Here is a 20,989-nt window from a genome sequence, read left to right as displayed (position 1 = left end):
AAGACATCCTGCAGACATAAATTATTATTAATGTCCCATCTCATGTAATACATGAATTATTATTAATGTCCCATCTCATGTAATACATGAATTATGATTAGCCACCCTATGCCCAAATGGGGCACAGGGTGAACTTAGACCCAAGAGTTCTTAGGGCCGCTGGCACAGAAGTATCCCCCATCCCTCAAAAGTCTCTGGGTGTCACGGGTCATCCTGTTACATGGCACTTTACACTTACCTGAGCCTGGACCGGCTGGCTCTGTGATATCAGCTGACAGCGTGCTTCAGTCTGTTAAAAGTGGATCACAGGAGTGCAGAACGAACTGTATTTCTGTGATCCATAAAAAAGCACAGCAAACAAGCTTTGGCTGTACTTCTCCTTTAAACATTTGCAAACGCAGATGACAATCATGAGTCAGTCAGCACTATTCACATGACTACTTTGTAAATATATTTATGCTTATATTAAATTCAAATGTAACCACCTTATTTTAACTGAATATAAATAGAACTTCAACATTAAAGTTTTGTCGAAAGCAGAAACCAAAGAGGTGAAGTTCAGCATTGCAGGACGATGGATTCCACATCACCTAAACTCTATCATGTACATGGAATGGATTCTAGAGATCATCTGGATTTATATTTATCTAATAAGGAGGGCATGGTCTTTGCAGACGATGTTATAAAATTTCCAATGGTGAATCTTTACTATCTGCTCAGCAAAGGTATGTATAGCATATATTGATATATTGTTAATAAATTTAACAATATCACTCACATAAGTTCGACCCGAAAATAAAGCTCATCCCTAGTCCTCATAGCTCTGTCCTCACAGCTTCCTGTTGCTGTTTGTGGGGGAAAACTCTATTTCATGCTCAGAAATGTAGCTGTTTCTATAGAAAAAGTTATCACCTCACTATGGGCTGCTACACAATTTGTTGTGTCACAACCTACTATTTAAATTGATTTGGTTGAGATTTTATATCACTGATGTACATAAAATTACATTTAATTTGTAAGCAACCAATCGCCCCTCTGAAGTTTCATAATTAGCTAAATGAAGTCTACTTTTGGATAATAAATGTTCCTGGTGTACGCAAGTCCAGGATAAGGGTTTAGACAAGTACCAATCAAGGTTAGATTCTAGAAATATTTTGAAAAACTTCCCCTGTGGGCTTTTAAAAACATTTTATTGTGAAAAGCTGTCTTTTTGTGCCAACTCCATGGGAGGCAAACAACAACTTCAAGATTAAGCCTCATTTACTCCATCCAATGGCGCAATGAAGGGATGGAGAACTTCAACTTGAGATGGAGAGGTCAACAGTGGCAGCCTGACCCAAAGAAAATGATTGTAAAACAGAATCATAATGGTACCACATTATGCAAAGATACGAAGGAAACTTGGACAGCCGCACTCCAAAAATGTTCTTTTAATTAAAATCGATCACAAAATGAACATGCCACAGCAAAAAGATTGGAACAAAAGCTAACGTTTCGCACTGTAGCTTCAGTGCTTAGTCATAGCTAGTACACATTATGATGAGACAATAAGAAATGATCATTTATTTCTGATGAATATGTCACTCTTAGTCATTATTATCACTTTGTATATATTTGCTTGCAAAAGGTCAATTCAAAAACATTGTCATACTTGTTTTCTATCTTTGAGGCTCCATTTACACTTGTACGACTTGTGATGTGACTTTGAACCCCAAAGTCACATGACAAGTTGGACCCCATGTTTTTCAATGAGTACCGTTTATATCTGTGTGACTTAAAGTCACAGCAACTTTTATGCCTCATACACACGATCGGACATTCCGACAACAAAACAGTGGATTTTTTTCCGACGGATTGTTCGCTCAAACTTGTCTTGCATACCCACGGTCAAACAAATGTTGTCGGAAATTCCGATCACCAAGAACGCGGTGATGTACAACACTACTACGAGCCAAGAAAAATTATTATTGATTCTGAGCATGCGTCAAATTGATTCCGAGCATGCGTGCGGAATTGGCTACAAACGATCGGAATTCCAACAAGAACTTTTGTTGTCGGAAAAATTGAGAACCAGCTCTCAATCATTTGTTGTCGGAATTTCCGACAGCAAATGTCCGATGGAGCCTATACGCGTTCGGAATATCCGACCAAAAGCTCACATCGAACATTTGTTGCCAGACTTTAGCCCGACTTTCATGCGACATGAGAACCATAGACTTCAATGTAAACCCTCAGAGCACACACAGTCACATGGTCAAAGCAAAAGTCGCAACAAAGGTACACTCGTCCAAAGTTGCATCAAAATCACATCAAAGTTGCACTGTAAAGTTGCCATCTAAATCGAACGAATGTGTGAATCAATTATCAAAAAAATTTCTTATTTTAGTCTCGATAAAGTGTGTAGCTCAGAGACAGGACTCAGAAGTTCAAGAAATTTGAATGGGCAGGCACACACATGAAATTTACTCTCACAGTGACACTGACAGCAGTACAGATGATGATGACACCTCACCGGCACGACATGTCCCCTCCTGAGTCACAGTGACAGTCTCTCTCCATGCCAAGGTGCTCCCTTCTTGCCTTGCTGCCATCCTGCAGACCCGCACACGAGGCTCTGGATACTCCATTTGGCTCCCTTGCACCATGACATCACACGACACGTTGAGGCACTGCCTCCGCCAGCCCTGCCAAAACACATTGTAGCAGGCACTTGAATGGCCTCGGCTGGCTCTGAACCAGAACTGCGAACCAAGCGTCACAACCATATTTTTTACTGGAAACCTTTTCCTGTCACTGGCATTTACTGACAGGAGAAAATACTGACTGTTGGCAACACTGCTCTGCCCCCTTTATACTCACCTTACCTTTTCTCAGCTCCTTGCTCTGGGTCTTAATTCATATATGGAGGATAATGTGACATATAATGGTGGCTGGGCCATATCCTATATTGGTTGGGAACAATTTTTTAAAGCTATATTCACCTAGCAGTGTCATTAGATGCCAACTGTAATAAAAAGGTGAAAATTTCTGTTGGCAGTGAAATTTGTTTTGGGTAAAATAACTGAATCTATAATATTCCTCCAGGTCGAATTGAGGGTAAGTTATTGATTGACATCAGCGTTGGTTCCTTCATTCACCATCTTTATTCCGCCTCCAATTTCTTCAAAAAAATAATCATATTAAAATTCCAAGAGAAATGTATCATGGAACTGAGTAGATGGCTACATGACCGTACCGGAGCATACGATTGGTCGCATACATCATCAGCCGCAGCTGAGTTAGAAGGAACGAGGTGACTTATCCCCTAATGTTTTATCACTTTCTGATTTTTAAATTTTAGGTTGCAGAAGATTATTTATTTAAAAGCAACTTTAATTGTTTTTGAGTATATTTCATTTATTAAGTTATTTAAATTATAACCTTTTTTTTATGTTTTTAGTCAGGTAAAATATTGCATTTGAAAAGTTCAAATCTATGGGCCAGATCCACAGCCAGCCGCCGTAACTTAAATATTCCCATTTAAGTTACACCGCCGCAAAATTTCTACCTAAGTGCCCGATCCACAAAGCACTTACCTAGAAATTTTCGGCTGTGTAACTTAAATCCGGCCGGCGCAAGGCGTTCCTATTCAAATGGGGCGAGTCCCATTTAAATTAGGCGTGCTCCCGCGCCGGACGTACTGCGCATGCTCACGACGTAATTTTCCCGACGTGCTTTGCGCGGTTTTACGTTGCGCCGGGTTTTGAGAATCGCGACGGGCGTAAAAAAAAAATACGAGTTGCGGCGGGAAAAAAAAAATTTGAAAAAAAAAAAAACGGCGACACGGGATAGAAGGGTCTACTTTTACAAGGCCTAAACAGTTTAGGCCTTGTAAAAGCAGCCCTAATTTTGCGTTTGCAAACTAATACTTACGGAGAAAAAACGAAGCGTAAAAGCTTCGTGGATCTCCGTAAGTGCTAATTTGCATACCCAAAACGGCATTTCGACGAGAAATGCCCCCAGCGGCGGCCGAGGTACTGCATCCTAAGATCCGACAGTGTAAGTCCCTTACACATGTCGGATCTTCTGCCTATCTATGTGAAACTGATTCTGTGGATCAGTTCCAAAGATAGAAACAGGGATACGACGGCGTATCAGTAGATACGCCGTCATATCCCTTTTGTGGATCTGGCCCTATGTTTTCATCCATCAGATGGAGCTCTCAGCTCTTTATAATGTTTGTATCCAGGCTCTCCCCATCTACTGTGCTGCAATAAGACTATTCACAATGTTTAAAGTAGAAGTCCAGTCACATCCTATCTAAACTTAACCCTGTTTGCACCTCCATTCTAAGACCTATACCAGTGATGGCGAACCTTGGCACCCCAGATGTTTTAGAACTACATTTCCGATGATGCTCATGCAGTATAGGGAAACATAGTTCCAAAACATCTGGGGTGCCAAGGTTCACCATAACTGCCCTATACTAACTACACTGGGGTAGATTCAGGTAGCAATTATGCCTGCGTATCCATAGATACGCAGCGTAATTGCTAAGTAGCTCCGGCGTATCGACTCTCTGTATTCAGAAAGCTCGAAAGCCGACTGTAGCCTAAGATATGACTGGCATAAGGCTCAAGTAATTTACGGAGGCGTAGCGTAAAAACGGTACGCTGCGCATCCGTAGTAGTGCGCGCCCCTACCTGAATCTACCCCACTATAAAGTAATTGGCCCGGATTCAGAAAGAATAGTCTAAGTTGTAGGCGGGCGTAGCGTATCTCAGATACACTACGCCGCCGTAACTTAGGGCGCAAGTTCCGTATTCAGAAAGAACTTGCGCCCTAAGTTACGGCGGCGTAGTGTAAATGTGTCGGCGTAAGCCCGCCTAATTAAAATTTGGCTGGTAGTGGGCGTGTTGTATGTTAATCTATCATGACCCCACGTAAATGACGCTCTTTACGAACGGCGCATGGGCCGTCCGTGGACGTATCCTAGTGCGCATGCTCGAAATCACGTTGCAAATAGTCAATGCTTTTGACGTGAACGTAACTTATGCAAAGCCCTATTCGTGAACGTTTTACGCAAACAACGTAAATGACGGAAAATTCAACGCCGTCCCGATGGCCATACTTAACATTGCGTACGCCTCATATAGCAGGGGTAACTTTACGCCGGTCCGACGCCTTACGTAAACGACGCATATAGATACGCCGGGCGCAACTAGGTTCGTGAATCGGCGTATCTACCTAATTTGCATATTCTAAGCGTAAATCTACGGAAGCGCCACCTAGCGGCCAGCGTAAATATGCAACTAAGATACGACGGGGTAAGAGACTTACGTCAGTCGTATCTTAGCCAAATTTCGGCGTATCTTGCTTTCTGAATACAGAAAGAAGATACGCCGGCGCATCCTAGAATTTACATGGCGTATCAATAGATACGCCAACGTAAATTCTTTCTGAATCCGGGCCAAAATGTCTATACTTACCTATTCTAAAGGCCCCATCTGGTCTGGTCACATGATCGGCTCCCAGCGCAGGCTTCAGTGTATTGGAGGGTTAACCAACTACAGATGCCCCAGAGTAAGCCTATGGGTGACAAGTAATCACCGCTCAAGGTCGGTTTCCACCAGAACCACCTGCACTGCACACTACCTCTGTTCATTGCAGGCTTCACAAGAGAGGAAAAGGGTCTGGTTGGCACATCGGATAAAATCACCTTTATTTAGAAACATTCCAAATAGACAATACACAATGTACAATTGAGGAAAAATAGCACTAGCTGGTGTGCCATTTTCCCCCGATTGTACAATGTGGAGTGTCTATTCGGAAAGTGTCTAAATAAAGGTGATTTTATTGCATGTGCGGCCAAACTGACTTTTTCCACTTTTGTGAAGCCTATGGGTAATGTCACTTAGGCACTGCAGCCGTTGTCAGTGATCTCGCATCTTCACTGAAGCCAGCTGCTGGGGAATCATGTTACTGGACCAGAGCAGCTTCAGAATAGGTAAGTATAGACATCTTCCTTTACAGGGTAGTTAATATAGGGCTTAGAATGGGGGTGGGAGCAGGTTGAAGTTTGGATAATATTTGATTGGATGTAGCTCGATCTGTAATTTAAATTTAGAACTTAGATCAGCGATGCCTTGGAATTGGGCAGTTCCAGCTCTCTCTAGATTTAACTGGTAGACAGCAGCTTGAATTCATTCTATTTGAATTTTGGGAAATGGTTATATTCTTTCTATTCTATTCTAGTATTTTTTTTATTCTATTCTTTTTCTATTTTTTTTCTATTTAATTCTTTTCTTTTCTATTCTAAATAAGAATTTCGGAAGATGGTTATATCTGTTCTGTTCTATTGTATTCTATTGATTTTTTTCTATACTATTCTATTATTTTCTATAACTAAATAAATAATCAGTGTTTGGAAGGGTGGAATCGTGTAAGAGGAGTTGTGCTATGGAGAAGTCAAGTGTAAGTGTGGTTACCTTTTCAATGATGCGATGTACCACAGACCAGAAGGGTTGGATGGAAGGGCAGCTCCACCAAATGAGGAGGAGGGTCCCTCTTTCTGAGTGACATCGCCAGCATGTGTCTGGGATGTCAGGAACACATTTATGTATACCCAGGCGCCACAGAGGTGGGGGCGCTGAAGAGCCAGAGTGCTCCTCTATATCTACCTCCTCCTCTCCTTATCCATGTCTAGACACAGCTCTCCCCGTGGGTCGCCGCCAGCGGTGTGTATTTAAAGCCTAAGCCCGTCCCCCACTCCCTCCTCCTGTCAGAGGAGGAGAGTGTAGTAGCTGCTGGAGATCAGATTGGCTGTCTCTGTGTGGAGAGACAAGCCGCACAGTAAAGTCACTGAGGGGGAGGACCGCACGGACCGTGCTTGACACGTGTTCTCCTCCTCCTCGCTTTGTCTTAAACTCCTGCCTGCTGCGATTTGTGCTTCAACCGTGCAGCGCGGCTGCACATTGTCCTCTCCTCTAGCTGCAGCCGGATGTTGTTTTTATGTACCAAAATGGAGGAGGGGTTATCCTGGGGAAGTCTGTACTAATGGGGGGTTGTCCTAGGGGTGTCTGTACTAATGAGGGGGGTTGTCCTGGGGGAGTCTGTACTAATGGGGGATTGTCCTGGGGGTGTCTGTACTAATGGGGGGGGGTTGTCCTGGGGGAGTCTGTACTAATGGGGGGGTTGTCCTGGGGGAGTCTGTACTAATGGGGGGTTGTCCTGGAGGTGTCTGTACTAATGGGGGGTTGTCCTGGGGGTGTCTACTAATGGGGGTGTCTGTACTAATGGGGGGTTGTCCTGAAGGTGTCTGTACTAATGGGGGTTGTCCTGGGGGTGTCTGTACTAATGGGGGGTTGTCCTGGGGGAGTCTGTATTAATTGGGGGTTGTCCTGGAGGTGTCTGTACTAATGGGGGGGGGGTCTGTACTAATGTGGGGGTTTGTCCTGGGGGAGTCTGTACTAATAGAGGGGTTTGTCCTGGGGGGTCTGTACTAATGGGGGGTTGTCCTGGGAGTGTCTGTACTAAAGGGGGGGTCTGCACTAATGGGGGGGTTTGTCCTGGGGGAGTCTGTACTAAAGGGAGGTTTGTCCTGGGGGGTCTGTACTAATTGGGGGGTTTGTCCTGGAGAAGTCTGTACTAATGGGGGGGTTGTCTTGGGGGTGTCTACTAATGGGGGGGTCTGTACTAATGGGGGGGTTGTCCTGAAGGTGTCTGTACTAATGGGGGGGTCTGTACTAATGTGGGGGTTTGTCCTGGGGGAGTCTGTACTAATAGAGGGGTTTGTCCTGGGGGGTCTGTACTAATGGGGGGTTGTCCTGGGGGTGTCTGTACTAAAGGGGGGGTCTGCACTAATGGGGGGGTTTGTCCTGGGGGAGTCTGTACTAAAGGGAGGTTTGTCCTGGGGGGTCTGTACTAATTGGGGGGTTTGTCCTGGAGAAGTCTGTACTAATGGGGGAGTTTGTCCTGGGGGTGTCTGTACTAACGGAGGGGAGTGGTTTGTCCTGAGGGGGGTCTGTACTAATAGAGGGGGGGTCTGTACTAATGGAGTGGGTGGTTTGTCCTGGGGGGTCTATACTTATATACAGCATGCCCAGCTGAATGAATAGGAAAAACTGCCGCTCCAGGTGAGCACACCTAAAGCAATCAATGTCCACTCAGGAACCAACGGGTGCCGGCAATGCACAGAGCATGCAAAAAGAAGAAACGTATATGGACAGCCACACTACAATAAGTCTAAAAAACACGTGCCCTTTATTGGGTAAAAAGAATTGCACTACAAAAAAACAGCATACAGTGGGAAATAGACAGCTGACGTGTTTCACATTGAACCTCAATGCTTAGTCATAGCTATGACTAAGCATTGAGGTTCAATGTGAAACGCGTCAGAGGGTTTATTTCCCACTGTATGCTGTTTTTTTGTAGTGCAATTCTTTTTATCCAACAAAGGGCACGTCTTTTTTAGACTTATTGGAGTGCGGCTGTCCATATACGTTTCTTCTTTTTGCATGCCCAGCAGAATGGGAGAGAGAGAGAGAGCCAGGAGCCCTGGAAAGCTTCCAGGGAAGTGCACCCAGAACTCCAGAGAGGACAGTGCTGAGAGAACACCATCACAGAGAGAACCCCGCTGCCCTGCACCACCAGAGAGAAAGCCACACAGCCTAGCGCCATCCCTGGCAGAGAAAGGAATGGAGTCATTTCCAGAATACAGATCTGGACTCTACCCAGTGGAGTCGCCACAAGCAATTCAGAGTGAGCCAACTCCTGATCAGAGGAACAGTTGTTGCTGCATCGCTGGTCAGGTGAGAGGGCCGATCAGCCATTATCTACTAACATCCATAGGAACTGCAGTCTCTGACCATCTCCTGTATTATATCTGCAGTCTCTGACTCCTATAATATGTCTACACTCTCTGACCGTCTCCTGTAATATGTCTGCACTCTCTGACCATCTCCTGTACAACGTCTGCAGTCTCTGACCGTCTCCTGTATCATGTCTGCAGTCTCTGACCATCTCCTGTACTATTTCTGGGGGCTCTTTCTAACAGAAGCCCTCTCTGTGTGCATCAGAGAGGTTCCCCTCCAGGTCTCATTAGTGTACGCTCTCCCAGTATTTTCTTTATTGTTAAAAGATCATGGGAGGATCCCAGGGTAACAAAGACTTCTTAGGGGAGCATCTCTGTGTTTGAGTCGTTGCCATAGAAACATTTGTAAAGAGGAGGAGTTGGTAAGATGACCATGCCCATGTGGGGGGCGCCAGAAATATTTCTGCACCTAGGCGTCTGTGACCCTAGGATCGGCCCTGCATGTAATTTCAATAGCCTGTCCAACAGCCCCCCCAGAGGACCTAATATAAACATAAATTATGACCTCCTATTGACTGCAATGCAATTTCAAAATCCTAGTTTAACACACTCTAGTGTGTGCTACTAGAAGTGAGAGTAGGTAAACTATAGTCTGGCCCAGGAATAAACCTGAGTCACTGAATCTGGGTCAGGGTTATTAGAGGCCAGGGCTGGATGACTCATCCTGGCAGCTCTCTGGTGCTTCCCCCTGTTTTTATAATGTTGAAGAACATTCTGGAATATAGTGGGCGGAAGCTAGGAAGGGTTGCCTTGAATATTTAAGGTCCCTTAGCCAATCCCCAAGTTGGGAGCCTGGCAGGAAATTAAGAAGCATTTAAATAGACATGAGCCAATGCAGCAGGGGAGTCGGGTGGAAGATGTAGAAGCAGTGTTGAGGAGAGTCTATCAGTGGCCCTTGAGAGACCCTTGCCAGGGAGGGGCTTTACCTTGGGCTGGAGCTCAGGAGGCTGGCCTGTAAGGATCCCACAACAGGAGGCAGTTGGTGGGACCCCAAACGGAGAGGCAGTGGACAGAGCAAGGAGAGGAAGTGAGTAGATCAACACAGTGCAGGGACAGAAAAAGGGAGATACTACCAGCTGTAGCAGTGCTCTCTTAAAGACAGCAGTGTGCCAAGTCTTCATCCAACCTTGCCCTGGGGATTCTCCATGTGTGTATCAGTCGGAAGGACTGGGAAGAGAAAGCAGGCGGGCTAGCATTACTGCAAGCAGTAGAACTGGGACCAGTGTCTACGAAGAGGCAGAAGGTTGTGTGAGATGCTGTTCACTCCACATATCCTACTTTGCCAAGGGACTGCAAGTTCCTAGTCTTTAATGGGCTGTTGCTGAACTAACTAAAGACTGTTAGTAGGGGTGTCAAATATAATCGCTGCATCGGTGCATCGCGATTCGGGTGGCCCCGTTGCCTAATAATCGATGCCTAGCCCTGCCCCGTCCCCGCCCCGTCCCCGCCCCTCCCGGGAGAGCGCTCCGTCCGATATTACCTTTCTTTTAGTTCCATCCAGTGAGCCAGCGACCACAGGACTGAGCTGAGCTGACAGTCTGTTACAGAGCACAACACAGCCCCGCCCAGCCCCTCCTTCCTCCACACGAATGGCTAGCAGAAGCTGGATCTTCTGTTTCCCCGCCCACACTCCAGGCAGCTTCAGCCTGTGTTTTGTACGGAGAGGATGTGTGGGCGGGAAAGTTCAATCTGAGCAGTCTGCTCGAATCCAGGAAGCTGGGACTGCCCAAGTAAGTGAACTTCTCCTCCCTCTGTGCAGCTAAAAAATCTTTTTTTTTCTAGCAGCCTGTGTCACTACCATGCCCTCCTAGGTGTTGTGAAGTGGGCTCACACTGACATGCTGATGTTTGTCTGCAGGGTTGGTGTACTGGCAGTCTTCCTGCATGTTTCCCCTGGCTCCATAGAGGTTTCACATTTTTACTGCATGTTCTGAAAGTGCACAGAATGTCCTGCATGCTGCATCTTTGGTACACTTTCATAAAATGCAGCAAAAATGTGCAACCTAAAAGTCTGAGGTTCTGCAGCTAAGGAAACCCACCAGTACACCAGCACTGCAGCCAAACCGCAGCACACCAGTGTGAGCCCAAAGGCTTGTATTCACTAGCAGCAGGCACTGCCACTCCTGAAAAGTGATCCATGCTCAGGTCACTTTTCAGAGGCATTTGACAGGCAGTGAGTTGATATTACATGTCCTGCCTGTTTTAACCACCTAAATGCTAATCCCTCCAGGTAATAGCAAGGCTCACTTTGAACCCCATATTTCCATTACTCTCTGTAGGTATTGGATGTGCACTCACCTTATTGTTTGCACATCTAATACCTAAGGGTACTTTCACACTGGGGTGGTATCGGTAAAGCGATGCTAGTTTTAGCTGTGCTTTACCATCGGGTTAAAACCGCCGTGCTGCATTATTTTCAATGGGCCGGACGGTTTGGGAGTGGTGTATACAGCTATCCCAAACTGCCACAAAGATGCTGCTTGCAGGACTTTTCAGACCATCCTGCAAGTGCACTGCTCCAGTGTGAAAGTACTCAGGCCTCCAATCATCCTCTGTGCGCAGAACAGCATGTAAGTACAGAGGAGGAGGGGGGTGCTGTGATCGGGGACACAGGGGGGGGGGGGGGTACGGGCATGTAGTGGAATCTGATGTGTCACCTGTGATAAGTCATTGTCACTGCAGGCAGGGACTGGGCTGTATGGAGGAGAAATATAGACCATCTCCTGTACTATGTCCACAGTCTCTGATCATCTCCTGTACTATGTCTGCAGTCTCTGATCATCTCCTGTACTATGTCTGCAGTCTCTGATCATCTCCTGTACTATGTCTGCAGTCTCTGATCATCTCCTATACTATGTCCACAGTCTCTGATCATCTCCTGTACTATGTCTGCAGTCTCTGATCATCTCCTGTACTATGTCTGCAGTCTCTGATCATCTCCTGTACTATGTCTGCAGTCTCTGATCATCTCCTGTACTATGTCTGCAGTCTCTGATCATCTCCTGTACTATGTCTGCAGTCTCTGATCATCTCCTGTACCACGTCTGCAGTCTCTGATAATCTCCTTTAGTATTTTGGGGGGAGAGCCATGCGCACTTGCGCTGCAATCGTGATGCATCACCGAATCGAATCGTGGACTTGATAATCGTAATCGCATCGAATCGTGAGACCGGTGAAGATGCGCAGCCCTAACTGTTAGTTCCCCAAGGAGTGAACCAACAGGATCTGTACAAGGGAACAAAGTTTGTGCAGGTGGAAGGAAGAAGAGGAATCTATAAATAGGGAGGAAGTTGTCCCTGGTTTTGATTGTTGGACATTTTCTAGTTGGGCATCCTATAATCACTTGCCTCATCCAAGTTATCCCCTAATAAAACAACAAAAAAAACTAAATGTCAACAGAAAAATTGTGCCCGCTCTTTATACACTAGTCCACATAGTAAAATCTTTTTGATACACATCTTCAACCTTGTGAGCTGTCATCAACAAGTCTCTGTGTGGTGAGCACTATGTGACCAGGTTGGATGTGGATGTGTTGGAAAAGCCACCAGATGATTGGGGGGAATCTATGAAAAGGTCCTTCTTTTGATGATATGCCACTTACCGCTGGAAGGTTGTTGAAATCCTTAAAGGGTTGCTCCGATGACATGCCATTTACCAATGGCATTCTGGTGAGTGCGCATTGGTGAAGCACTCACTATGTTTACATTTTCTTAACAAAAAAACAAGCCAAAGATCTGATCACTGTGTCTGGATACAAGAAGGAAATGCTGTGTGAATGGCTGTGCAGTGGTGGGGAACCCTGCCATTAGCAACTCTTACGGGGGTAGTGCTATACTAATAGGTCAATTTTATTTTAACTTGCCAAATTACAGTCGTAACCAAATTTTGGCAGAATTGCTTATCACACCATATCACTGTATATTGAAATCTTTCCTGTAATGTCCATATTATGTTTTTTTGTTTTTTTTAGAGATCAACTTCAGGAGAAAGAAATGCGCTTAAGGTCGTCCATCATGCAGATTTTGAAATGTACTTTTGAACAGGAAAACATAACTTCCCCGGTGCTACTACCACTTGCTGATTGTATTATCAGTGCGTGGATACTAGAAGTTATCAGTAAAAATGAAGATGAATACATGAAGAATCTGGAGAAGATAATAAAGCTGCTAAAACCTGGAGGCCAACTATTACTTATTGGGTCATTAGATCAAACTTACTGGACTACTGGAGCACAACGATTCCATTGTTTTAAATATAATGAGGAGTTTGTGAAAAACGCCTTTGGTAAGGCGGGTTTAGTCATTGATTATTGTGCAGTGCAGAGAAGACGCAATGTCAGCGATCTCATTGATTATAGAGCTATTATAGTCATTGTAGGACGCAAAGGGGAGTAGATGACTGAAGCCAACAGCATTCATCTGAGTGTGCAAATCTTATTAAGAAACTACAGGCAGCAAATTAATCATTGAGCTACTAATGGCAGTCAGAAATCACAGCAGTTGCGCTAAAGTCAGTAATGTTATTTTGCATTAATCTGTGTTAAATTTTGTTATCAAATATCACTATCTTAATAAAGATCATTCAGAATATAAATGTGTGTTGACTTGTCTTGGAACAATATTGTAAACCTTTTATGTATACAACATATCTTTTTATCTATTTATTGATACTCAACGCATTTCAGAACACTTACTGTCTCCCTTTCATCAGAATATGGATAAAGATTATATAAAAATACAATATCAGATACAGTGTATGGATAATATATTAGAAAACATAACAAATTAACATTATCAGGTTCAATACCTAAACATTGATACTTTATGAAGAGATGAAACATAGGGAGGTTGTACAGGAGGGCAGGGATGGGTCCCAGATTGCAGCTATATTTCCCCACTATTTGGGTTGTGGTCCCTGTAGTGATATAAATGTGTATAGTGGAGTCCGGTTAGATAATTGATATTTAGGTGTTAGTATGATGACTATAAATTATATTGTCCCGCAGCAACACACCAGGCTCTCCAGAGAGTGCATTTATTTGATTTCCAATACAGAACAAAGTCCAAATTCCACAGATGATACAAATCCAACAGAGTAATTCAAAGTCTCATTTTTTCCTAGACCTATATAGTGAATATTCTCAGTGACAAGACTGACTGAATGCCAGCTTGAATGTCTCAAATACTGGTCTCACACTGGAGGGAGGGGTTCTTCCAGGTCAACCAAATGTTTCCCTGAAATGTTACCCCCTCAAGTCTAATTTCCATCAATAAATACTTCCTTATGTATGTAAGCAATTTATCCTTTGAGGTTAGCAGGCCATACCTCACACACACCTAGGTAGTCTTGCATAAGATTAACACATCAAAGGGTTTTCTGTATCTTATGATATGTTAGAATTCAGCTGGCTTAGACAGTTCAACTGAGTTCCTGGTTTATATAGTAATGTAATACAATATATTGTGCCATACATACCTACACATATATATTAAAATTACAACTAGGGATGAGCCGAACATACCCGGGTTCGGTTCTCACCAGAACGTTCGAACAGACCGCGGGTTCGCGCGAACATTTAGAACCCCATTGAAGTCTATGGGACTCGAACGTTCGAATTCAAAAAGGATCATTTTAAAGACCAATATTCAATATAATGTTGGAAAACGTCTTTCAGAACCTGGGTCTTGCCCCAGGGAACATGTATCAATGGAAATTTTTTTTTAAAAAAACGGGCGTTTTTGCGGAGCAGCGATTTTAATGATGTTTAAAGTGAAAAAAAAAAATGAAAAATTCCTTCAAATATCACACCTGCTGTGTGTCTATAGTAGTGGCACGTGTTTAAAAATTGTGCCTTAGGCCACGTGCAAAGTATTGCATCAAAAATTTTAATTAGGCGCCCCTGTTAAACAGGGGCAGAAAAATTAGGCCTTAGGCACTGGTGGCGGAGCACAGAAAAACAACATTTCTTACTAGCTATCAGCAAGAAAAGTGAGGAGAAGGATATTCCATCAGCAGCATAACAGGACAGTCACTCAGCATCAGCAGTCTCAAAGGGATCTGACATTTCAACAAAAAATTCTTATTCAGTAACATCAGCATCAGGTGCTTGGTAGCTGGTGTTGATCCAAGCCTGATTCATTTTGATGAAGGTCAGTCGATCAACAGAGTCGGTGGAGAGGCGCACCCTGTGATCGGTCACAAAGCCTCCAGCAGCACTGAATGTGCGTTCTGAAAGAACACTGGATGCAGGGCAAGCCAGTAGCTCAATTGCGTACTGTGCAAGCTCTGGCCAGTGATCCATCCTCAAGACCCAGTAAGCCAGAGGATTTTCGGTGGGGAAGGTGTCCAAGTCGGATCTTGCCGCTAGGTATTCACGGACCATGTAAACCAGACGCTGGCGATGGTTGCTGGAACCGGTCAGATCTTGCGGCTGCGGACTAAAAAATTGTTTGAACGCATCGGTCAGACGGCCACCTTCTTCACCGCTCCTTCTCTGACTCACCGAAGCCTCAGCAAGACATTGTCCAGGGCCAGGTTTTGGTAATCCCCCCGGTTCTGGGAACGCATTGCACAGACCCTTCTGCAAGGCCTCCCGCAGAAGTTTCATCTTATGCTCCCTTTGCGATGGCAACATAAGGTCCGCTACCTTACTCTTGTAACGTGGATCAAGGAGAGTTGTCAGCCAGTAATGATCCCTCTCCTTGATAGCACGTACACAAGGATCCTTACGCAGGCTTTGCAGGATCAGGGAGGCCATGCAGCGTAGGTTTGCAGAGGCATTCAGGGCACAGTCTTCTGGGTCACTGAGGACGACAGGATCCGCAGCCACCTCATCCCAGCCACGTAAAAGTCCACGTGTTCCTTGGGACTGTAAATGATCCCTTGAAGACTGCTGCTGTTGATGCTGAGTGCTAGGCTCCACCTCCATGCTGCTGATACAATCCTCCTCCTCCTCATCCTCCTCCTCCTCTTCCTGTGTTCCAGGTGGGCAAGCAGGAACAGTGTCTGGATAAAGTCCTCCTCTTCCTCCCTCTGTTCTGCCTCAAGGGCCCTGTCCATTATTCCACGTAGGGTGTGCTCCAACATGTGAATAAGCGGGACAGTCTCACTGATGCATGCACTGTCACTGCTCACCATCCTCGTGGCCTCCTCAAATGGTGACAGGACAGTGCATGCATCCTTGATCAAGGCCCACTGGCGTGGTGAAAAAAAACCAAGCTCCCCTGAGCCAGTTCTGCTGCCATATTGGCACAGGTACTCATTGTTGGCCCTCTGCTGCGTGTGCAGCCGCTGCAGCATGGCCAACGTAGAGTTCCATGTGGTGGGCATGTCACAGATTAGGCGGTTCTTGGGCAGGTTGTATTCCCTCTGGAGGTCTGTCAGCCGAGCAGTGGCATTATATGACCTCCGGAAATGCACACAGACTTTCCTGGCCTGCTTCAGGACATCCTGTAAGCCCGGGTACCTGCCCAAGAACCGCTGCACCACCAAATTGAGAACATGCGCAAAACAGGGAACATGGGTGTGTTTTCCCTGTTGCAGGGCAGAGAGGAGGTTGGTGCCATTATCGCTGACCACCATTCCAGGCTTCAGCTGGCGTGGCGTCAACCACCTCTGAGCCTGCCCCTGCAGAGCTGAAAGAACCTCTTCCCCAGTGTGGCTCCTGTCTCCCAAGCACACCAGCTCTAGCACCGCATGGCATCTCTTGGCCTGCATTCCTGCGTAGCCCCTCGTACGCCTACAGATAACGGCTGGTTCTGAGCAAACATCACCACAGGAAGAGGCCACAGAGGAAGAAGAGGAGGGGGTGGAGGAGAGAGGTGTGTCACAAGCAGTAGTAGTGTTTTGGAGGCGTGGTGGCGGAACAACCGCCAAAACTACTGTACCTTGCCCTGCGTCCTTCCCAGCTGCCAGCAGAGTCACCCAATGGGCCGTAAAAGACAGGTAACGTCCCTGTCCATGCCTGCTGGACCGTGAGTCAGCGGTAAGATGCACCTTACCACTGACCGCCCTGTCCAGCGAGGCATGGACATTGCCTTCCACATGCCGGTAGAGAGCCGGAATCGCCTTCCGGGAGAAAAAGTGGCGTTTGGGTACTTGCCACTGAGGTACTGCACATTCCACAAACTCACGGAAGGGGGCAGAATCTACCAACTGAAAAGGTAGCAGTTGAAGTGCTAGCAATTTTGCTAAGCTAGCATTCAACCGCTGGGCATGTGGATGGCTGGGAGCGTACTTCTTTCGGCGCTGCAGCAGCTGGGGCAGGGAAATTTGTCTGTTACTATCATTAGATTGCCCGCATGTACTACCACTACTACGTGGTGACACACCTATTTCTACACCTTCGGTGCAGGCTTCAGAGAGGACTGGGGGTCTAGTGGGGTTGGAGGTCACAGAAGGGCAAGGGGAGGTCCGCTTCGGTCTTTGGTGTGGGTCTTTCTGGTATGCTTGCCATCGAGCTGCATGGCAGCTCGACATATGTCTGGACAAACATGTGGTGCCCAAGCGGGTGATGTTTTGGCCACGCGAGATACGCTTGAGACATATGTTGCAAACAGCAAAGGTACGATCTGATGGACATGTTTCAAAAAAGGCCCACACCAAAGAACTTTTGCTGTACCGTTGAGACACAGCAGCGCCACGTAATGCAGTTGTGTGCTGCCCTTAAGCTGACCCCTGGAGGGCTTCCTGCCTCTTTGGAGATGTTCCTGTGCCTCGTCCTCCTCCTCCTCCTCTTCCTCCTCCTCTCTCCTATCAGGCACCCAGGTAGAGTCAATGACCTCATCATCCCCTCCCTCCTCATTATCACTGTCGAAAACCTGGCAGTATGCTCCAGCTGGGGGAACATCACTCCCAGATTGTTGTCCCTCTCGGCCACCCCCTCTCCCTGGGCTCACATCAATGCCTTCCTCTATCTGTGTTCCGTCATCGGAGTCTTCAAAACGCTGCGCATCTTCATGTAGCATGTACCCAACACTGTGTTGAAACAGTTCGGGGGACTCCTCAGGAGGACACGGTGGGACTAGGGAAGGATTGTGTGATGACATTGTGCAGAGGGTAGAGGACGCCTTGGCAGCTGCTTTGCCAGACAAACTATGATCAGTCTGTGTGAGAGAGGATGAGGAGGATGAGGACGGCTTGGTCATCCACTCCACTAATTTCTCTGCATGTTGAGGCTCAACACGGCCAGCTCCCGAAAAGAAGGACGAGCGGCCACGGCCACGTGCTGAAGAGGATCACATCCACCACCAGCGTTACCTCTAGATGCAGAGCCTGCTTGCCCTCGTGACTCTCTGCCTCTCTTTGTCCTTCCAGCCATATTTATGCGTTCAGGTGCTATGTAACAAAACAGGCGCAATCACACGACTGCGTTCAGGTGTTAGTAAACTGCACACACGCAGTAAGAGCGACTGCGTTCAGGTGCTATGTAACAAAATAGTCGCAGTCACACCAACTGCGTTCAGGTGGTATTAAACAGCACCCGCACAATAAGAGCGACTGCACTCAAGTGTTATGTAACAAAATAGTCGCAGTCACACCAACTGCGTTCAGGTGGTATTAAACAGCACCCGCACAGTAAGAGCGACTGCGGTCAAGTGTTATGTAACAAAATAGTCGCAGTCACACCAACTGCGTTCAGGTGGTATTAAACAGCAACCGCACAGTAAGAACGACTGCGGTCAAGTGTTATGTAACAAAATAGTCGCAGTCACACCAACTGCGTTGAGTGAGTGAGTGAGTAACTTGTATAGCGCAGCAAATGCGAACTTAATCGCCTCAAGGCGCTTGACATCCAGAGTAGTACAGATCTTTCAGAAGAGGTGGGTCTTTAGCTTTTTCCTGAATGCCCGATGGTTTTCTTCCAAGCGGATGGTCGTGGGTAGAGCATTCCAGAGCCGTGGTCCTTGGACCGAGAATCTTCGTTCTCCTTTCGATTTGTAGCGGGATTTAGGAATTTGGAGAAGGTTTTGGTTGGTTGACCGGAGCATGCGCTTGGTGACGTACGGTTTTATTTTCTCGCATAAGTATTGAGGAGCTTTTCCCTGTGTACATTTGTGGGTGAGGCAGAGCGTCTTGAATGTCACCCGGTCCTGTACGGACAGCCAGTGGAGGGACCTCAAGACTGGGGAGACTGATTCCCACGGCTTTTTACCTGTTACCAGTCTGGCTGCCGTGTTCTGGACGACTTGTAGACGCGCCATCTGGTATTTTGGTAGTCCTAAGTAGAGGGAGTTTGCGTAGTCGAGTCGTGAGTTGATGATTGTTCCGACCACTACTGCCGTGTCTTCTTTCGGGATAAAGGGGATGAGTCTGCGTAGCATGCGGAGCAGATGATGAGAGCTGCTGACGACTGATCCTATTTGTGCATCCATCGTCATGTCTGAGTCGAAGATGACTCCGAGACTTTTGATTTTTTTGCTTGGTGCGATGGTTTGTCCGAGGATGGTGGGTGGTGTCCATGTGGTCCTAGCAATGGATTTCTTATTTGCGTGAAGGATGAGTAGTTCTGTTTTCGATCCGTTAAGTTTGAGGGAGCTTTCGGTCATCCAATTGTCGATCAGTGTGAGGCACTTTCCAAGTTCAAGAAATTGGTCTTTTTTGTTGGTGATTTGAAGGTAAAGCTGCGTGTCGTCCGCATAGGAGTGGTAATGCAGGTCCTGTTTGCTGATGATTTTGAGGAGCGGGCGGATGTAGATGTTGAATAGTAGAGGTGAGAGGGGTGATCCTTGCGGGACTCCGCATGTGATGGTCCGTGTTTCTGATGTGAAATCTCCAAGTTTCACGGTCTGAGTGCGATTTTCCAGGAAAGATGCGAACCACGGTAGGGCTGCGTCAGAGACTCCTGCTACTTCTTTGAGTCGCGTGAGCAATAAGTTTGTGATCTACTGTGTCGAAGGCTGCACTAAGGTCCAGCAGCACTAGGAGACAGGATTCTCCGTCATCTGCTGCTTCAAGGGCGTCATCCCATATCTTGAGAAGAGCCGTTTCTGTGCCGTGGCCTGGGCGAAAACCTGATTGTAGAGTATCTAGGTGGTTGAGGTGGTATTAAACAGCAACCGCACAGTAAGAGCGACTGCGCTCAAGTGCTATGTAACAAAATAGTCGCAGTCACACCAACTGCGTTTAGGTGGTATTAAAAAGCAACCGCACAGTAAGAGCGACTGCGCTCAAGTGCTATGTAACAAAATAGTCGCAGTCACACCAACTGCGTTGAGGTGGTATTAAACAGCAACCGCACAGTAAGAGCGACTGCGCTCAAGTGCTATGTAACAAAATAGTCGCAGTCACACCAACTGCGTTGAGGTGGTAATAAACAGCAACCGCACAGTAAGAACGACTGCGGTCAAGTGTTATGTAACAAAATAGTCGCAGTCACACCAACTGCGTTGAGGTGGTATTAAACAGCACCCGCACAGTAAGAGCGACTGCGCTCAAGTGCTATGTAACCAAATAGTCGCAGTCACACCAACTGCGTTGAGGTGGTAATAAACAGCAACTGCACAGTAAGGACGACTGCGGTCAAGTGTTATGTAACAAAATAGTCGCAGTCACACCAACTGCGTTGAGGTGGTATTAAACAGCAACCGCACAGTAAGAACGACTGCGGTCAAGTGTTACAGTAGGTGTTTGTGATATTGTGTTTTTAGCATGACAGCATCGCGCTGATTCTCGGCGACATGGTGCCGAGATCTCGCCGACATCTCGCACTCACTGGAATAGTGACAGCACATTCCAACGTGCGCGTCATAGAAGCGACGGGAGATCCGACTTGGATTCCCGCCAATTCTACACGTGTGCAGCGTTTGTTATGAATCCTGAGGGGGAAGTCCCCGCCGGATTTTAAATAAAAATTCGGCATGGGTTCCCCCCTCAGGAGCATACCGGGCCCTTAGGTCTGTTATGGGTTGTAAGGAGAGCCCCCCTACGCCGAAAAAACGGCGTAGGGGGTCCCCCTACAATCCATACCAGACCCGTATCCAAAGCACACTACCCGGCCGGTCAGGAAAGGAGTGGGGACGAGCGAGCGCCCCCCCCCCTCCTGAGCCGTACCAGGCTGCATGCCCTCAACATGGGGGGGTTGGGTGCTCTGGGGCAGGGGGGCGCACTGCGGGGCCCCCCCACCCCAGAGCACCCTGTC

At 46.6% G+C, this 20,989-nt stretch overlaps 1 protein-coding gene across 1 annotated transcript; it reads left to right on the top strand.

The window, feature by feature from the left end:
• The first annotated feature begins 519 nt into the window (after nt 1–519).
• Nucleotides 520–13,443, top strand: LOC120915640 (indolethylamine N-methyltransferase-like). The gene is made up of 3 exons (XM_040326311.1): nt 520–725; nt 3,085–3,292; nt 12,821–13,443. Exons 1-3 carry the CDS (start codon nt 575–577, stop codon nt 13,242–13,244), a joined length of 783 nt encoding a protein of 260 aa, XP_040182245.1. The 5' UTR covers nt 520–574; the 3' UTR covers nt 13,245–13,443.
• Nucleotides 13,444–20,989: the final 7,546 nt, after the last annotated feature.

The sequence above is a fragment of the Rana temporaria genome, chromosome 10 (genome assembly GCF_905171775.1).
Source record: "Rana temporaria chromosome 10, aRanTem1.1, whole genome shotgun sequence".
Classification (NCBI taxonomy): Eukaryota; Metazoa; Chordata; class Amphibia; order Anura; family Ranidae; genus Rana; species Rana temporaria.
This window is presented reverse-complemented; position numbering and strand designations above follow the sequence as displayed.

What these genes read in the sequence shown, in the direction of transcription:
- LOC120915640 (XM_040326311.1), top strand. Translation starts at nt 575, where the DNA reads ATGGATTCCACATCACCTAAACTCTATCATGTACATGGAATGGATTCT. An exon ending in TTACTATCTGCTCAGCAAAG is followed by an intron (nt 726 to 3,084) that starts GTATGTATAGCA and finishes ATATTCCTCCAG; the next exon opens with GTCGAATTGAGGGTAAGTTA. An exon ending in GCTGAGTTAGAAGGAACGAG is followed by an intron (nt 3,293 to 12,820) that starts GTGACTTATCCC and finishes TGTTTTTTTTAG; the next exon opens with AGATCAACTTCAGGAGAAAG.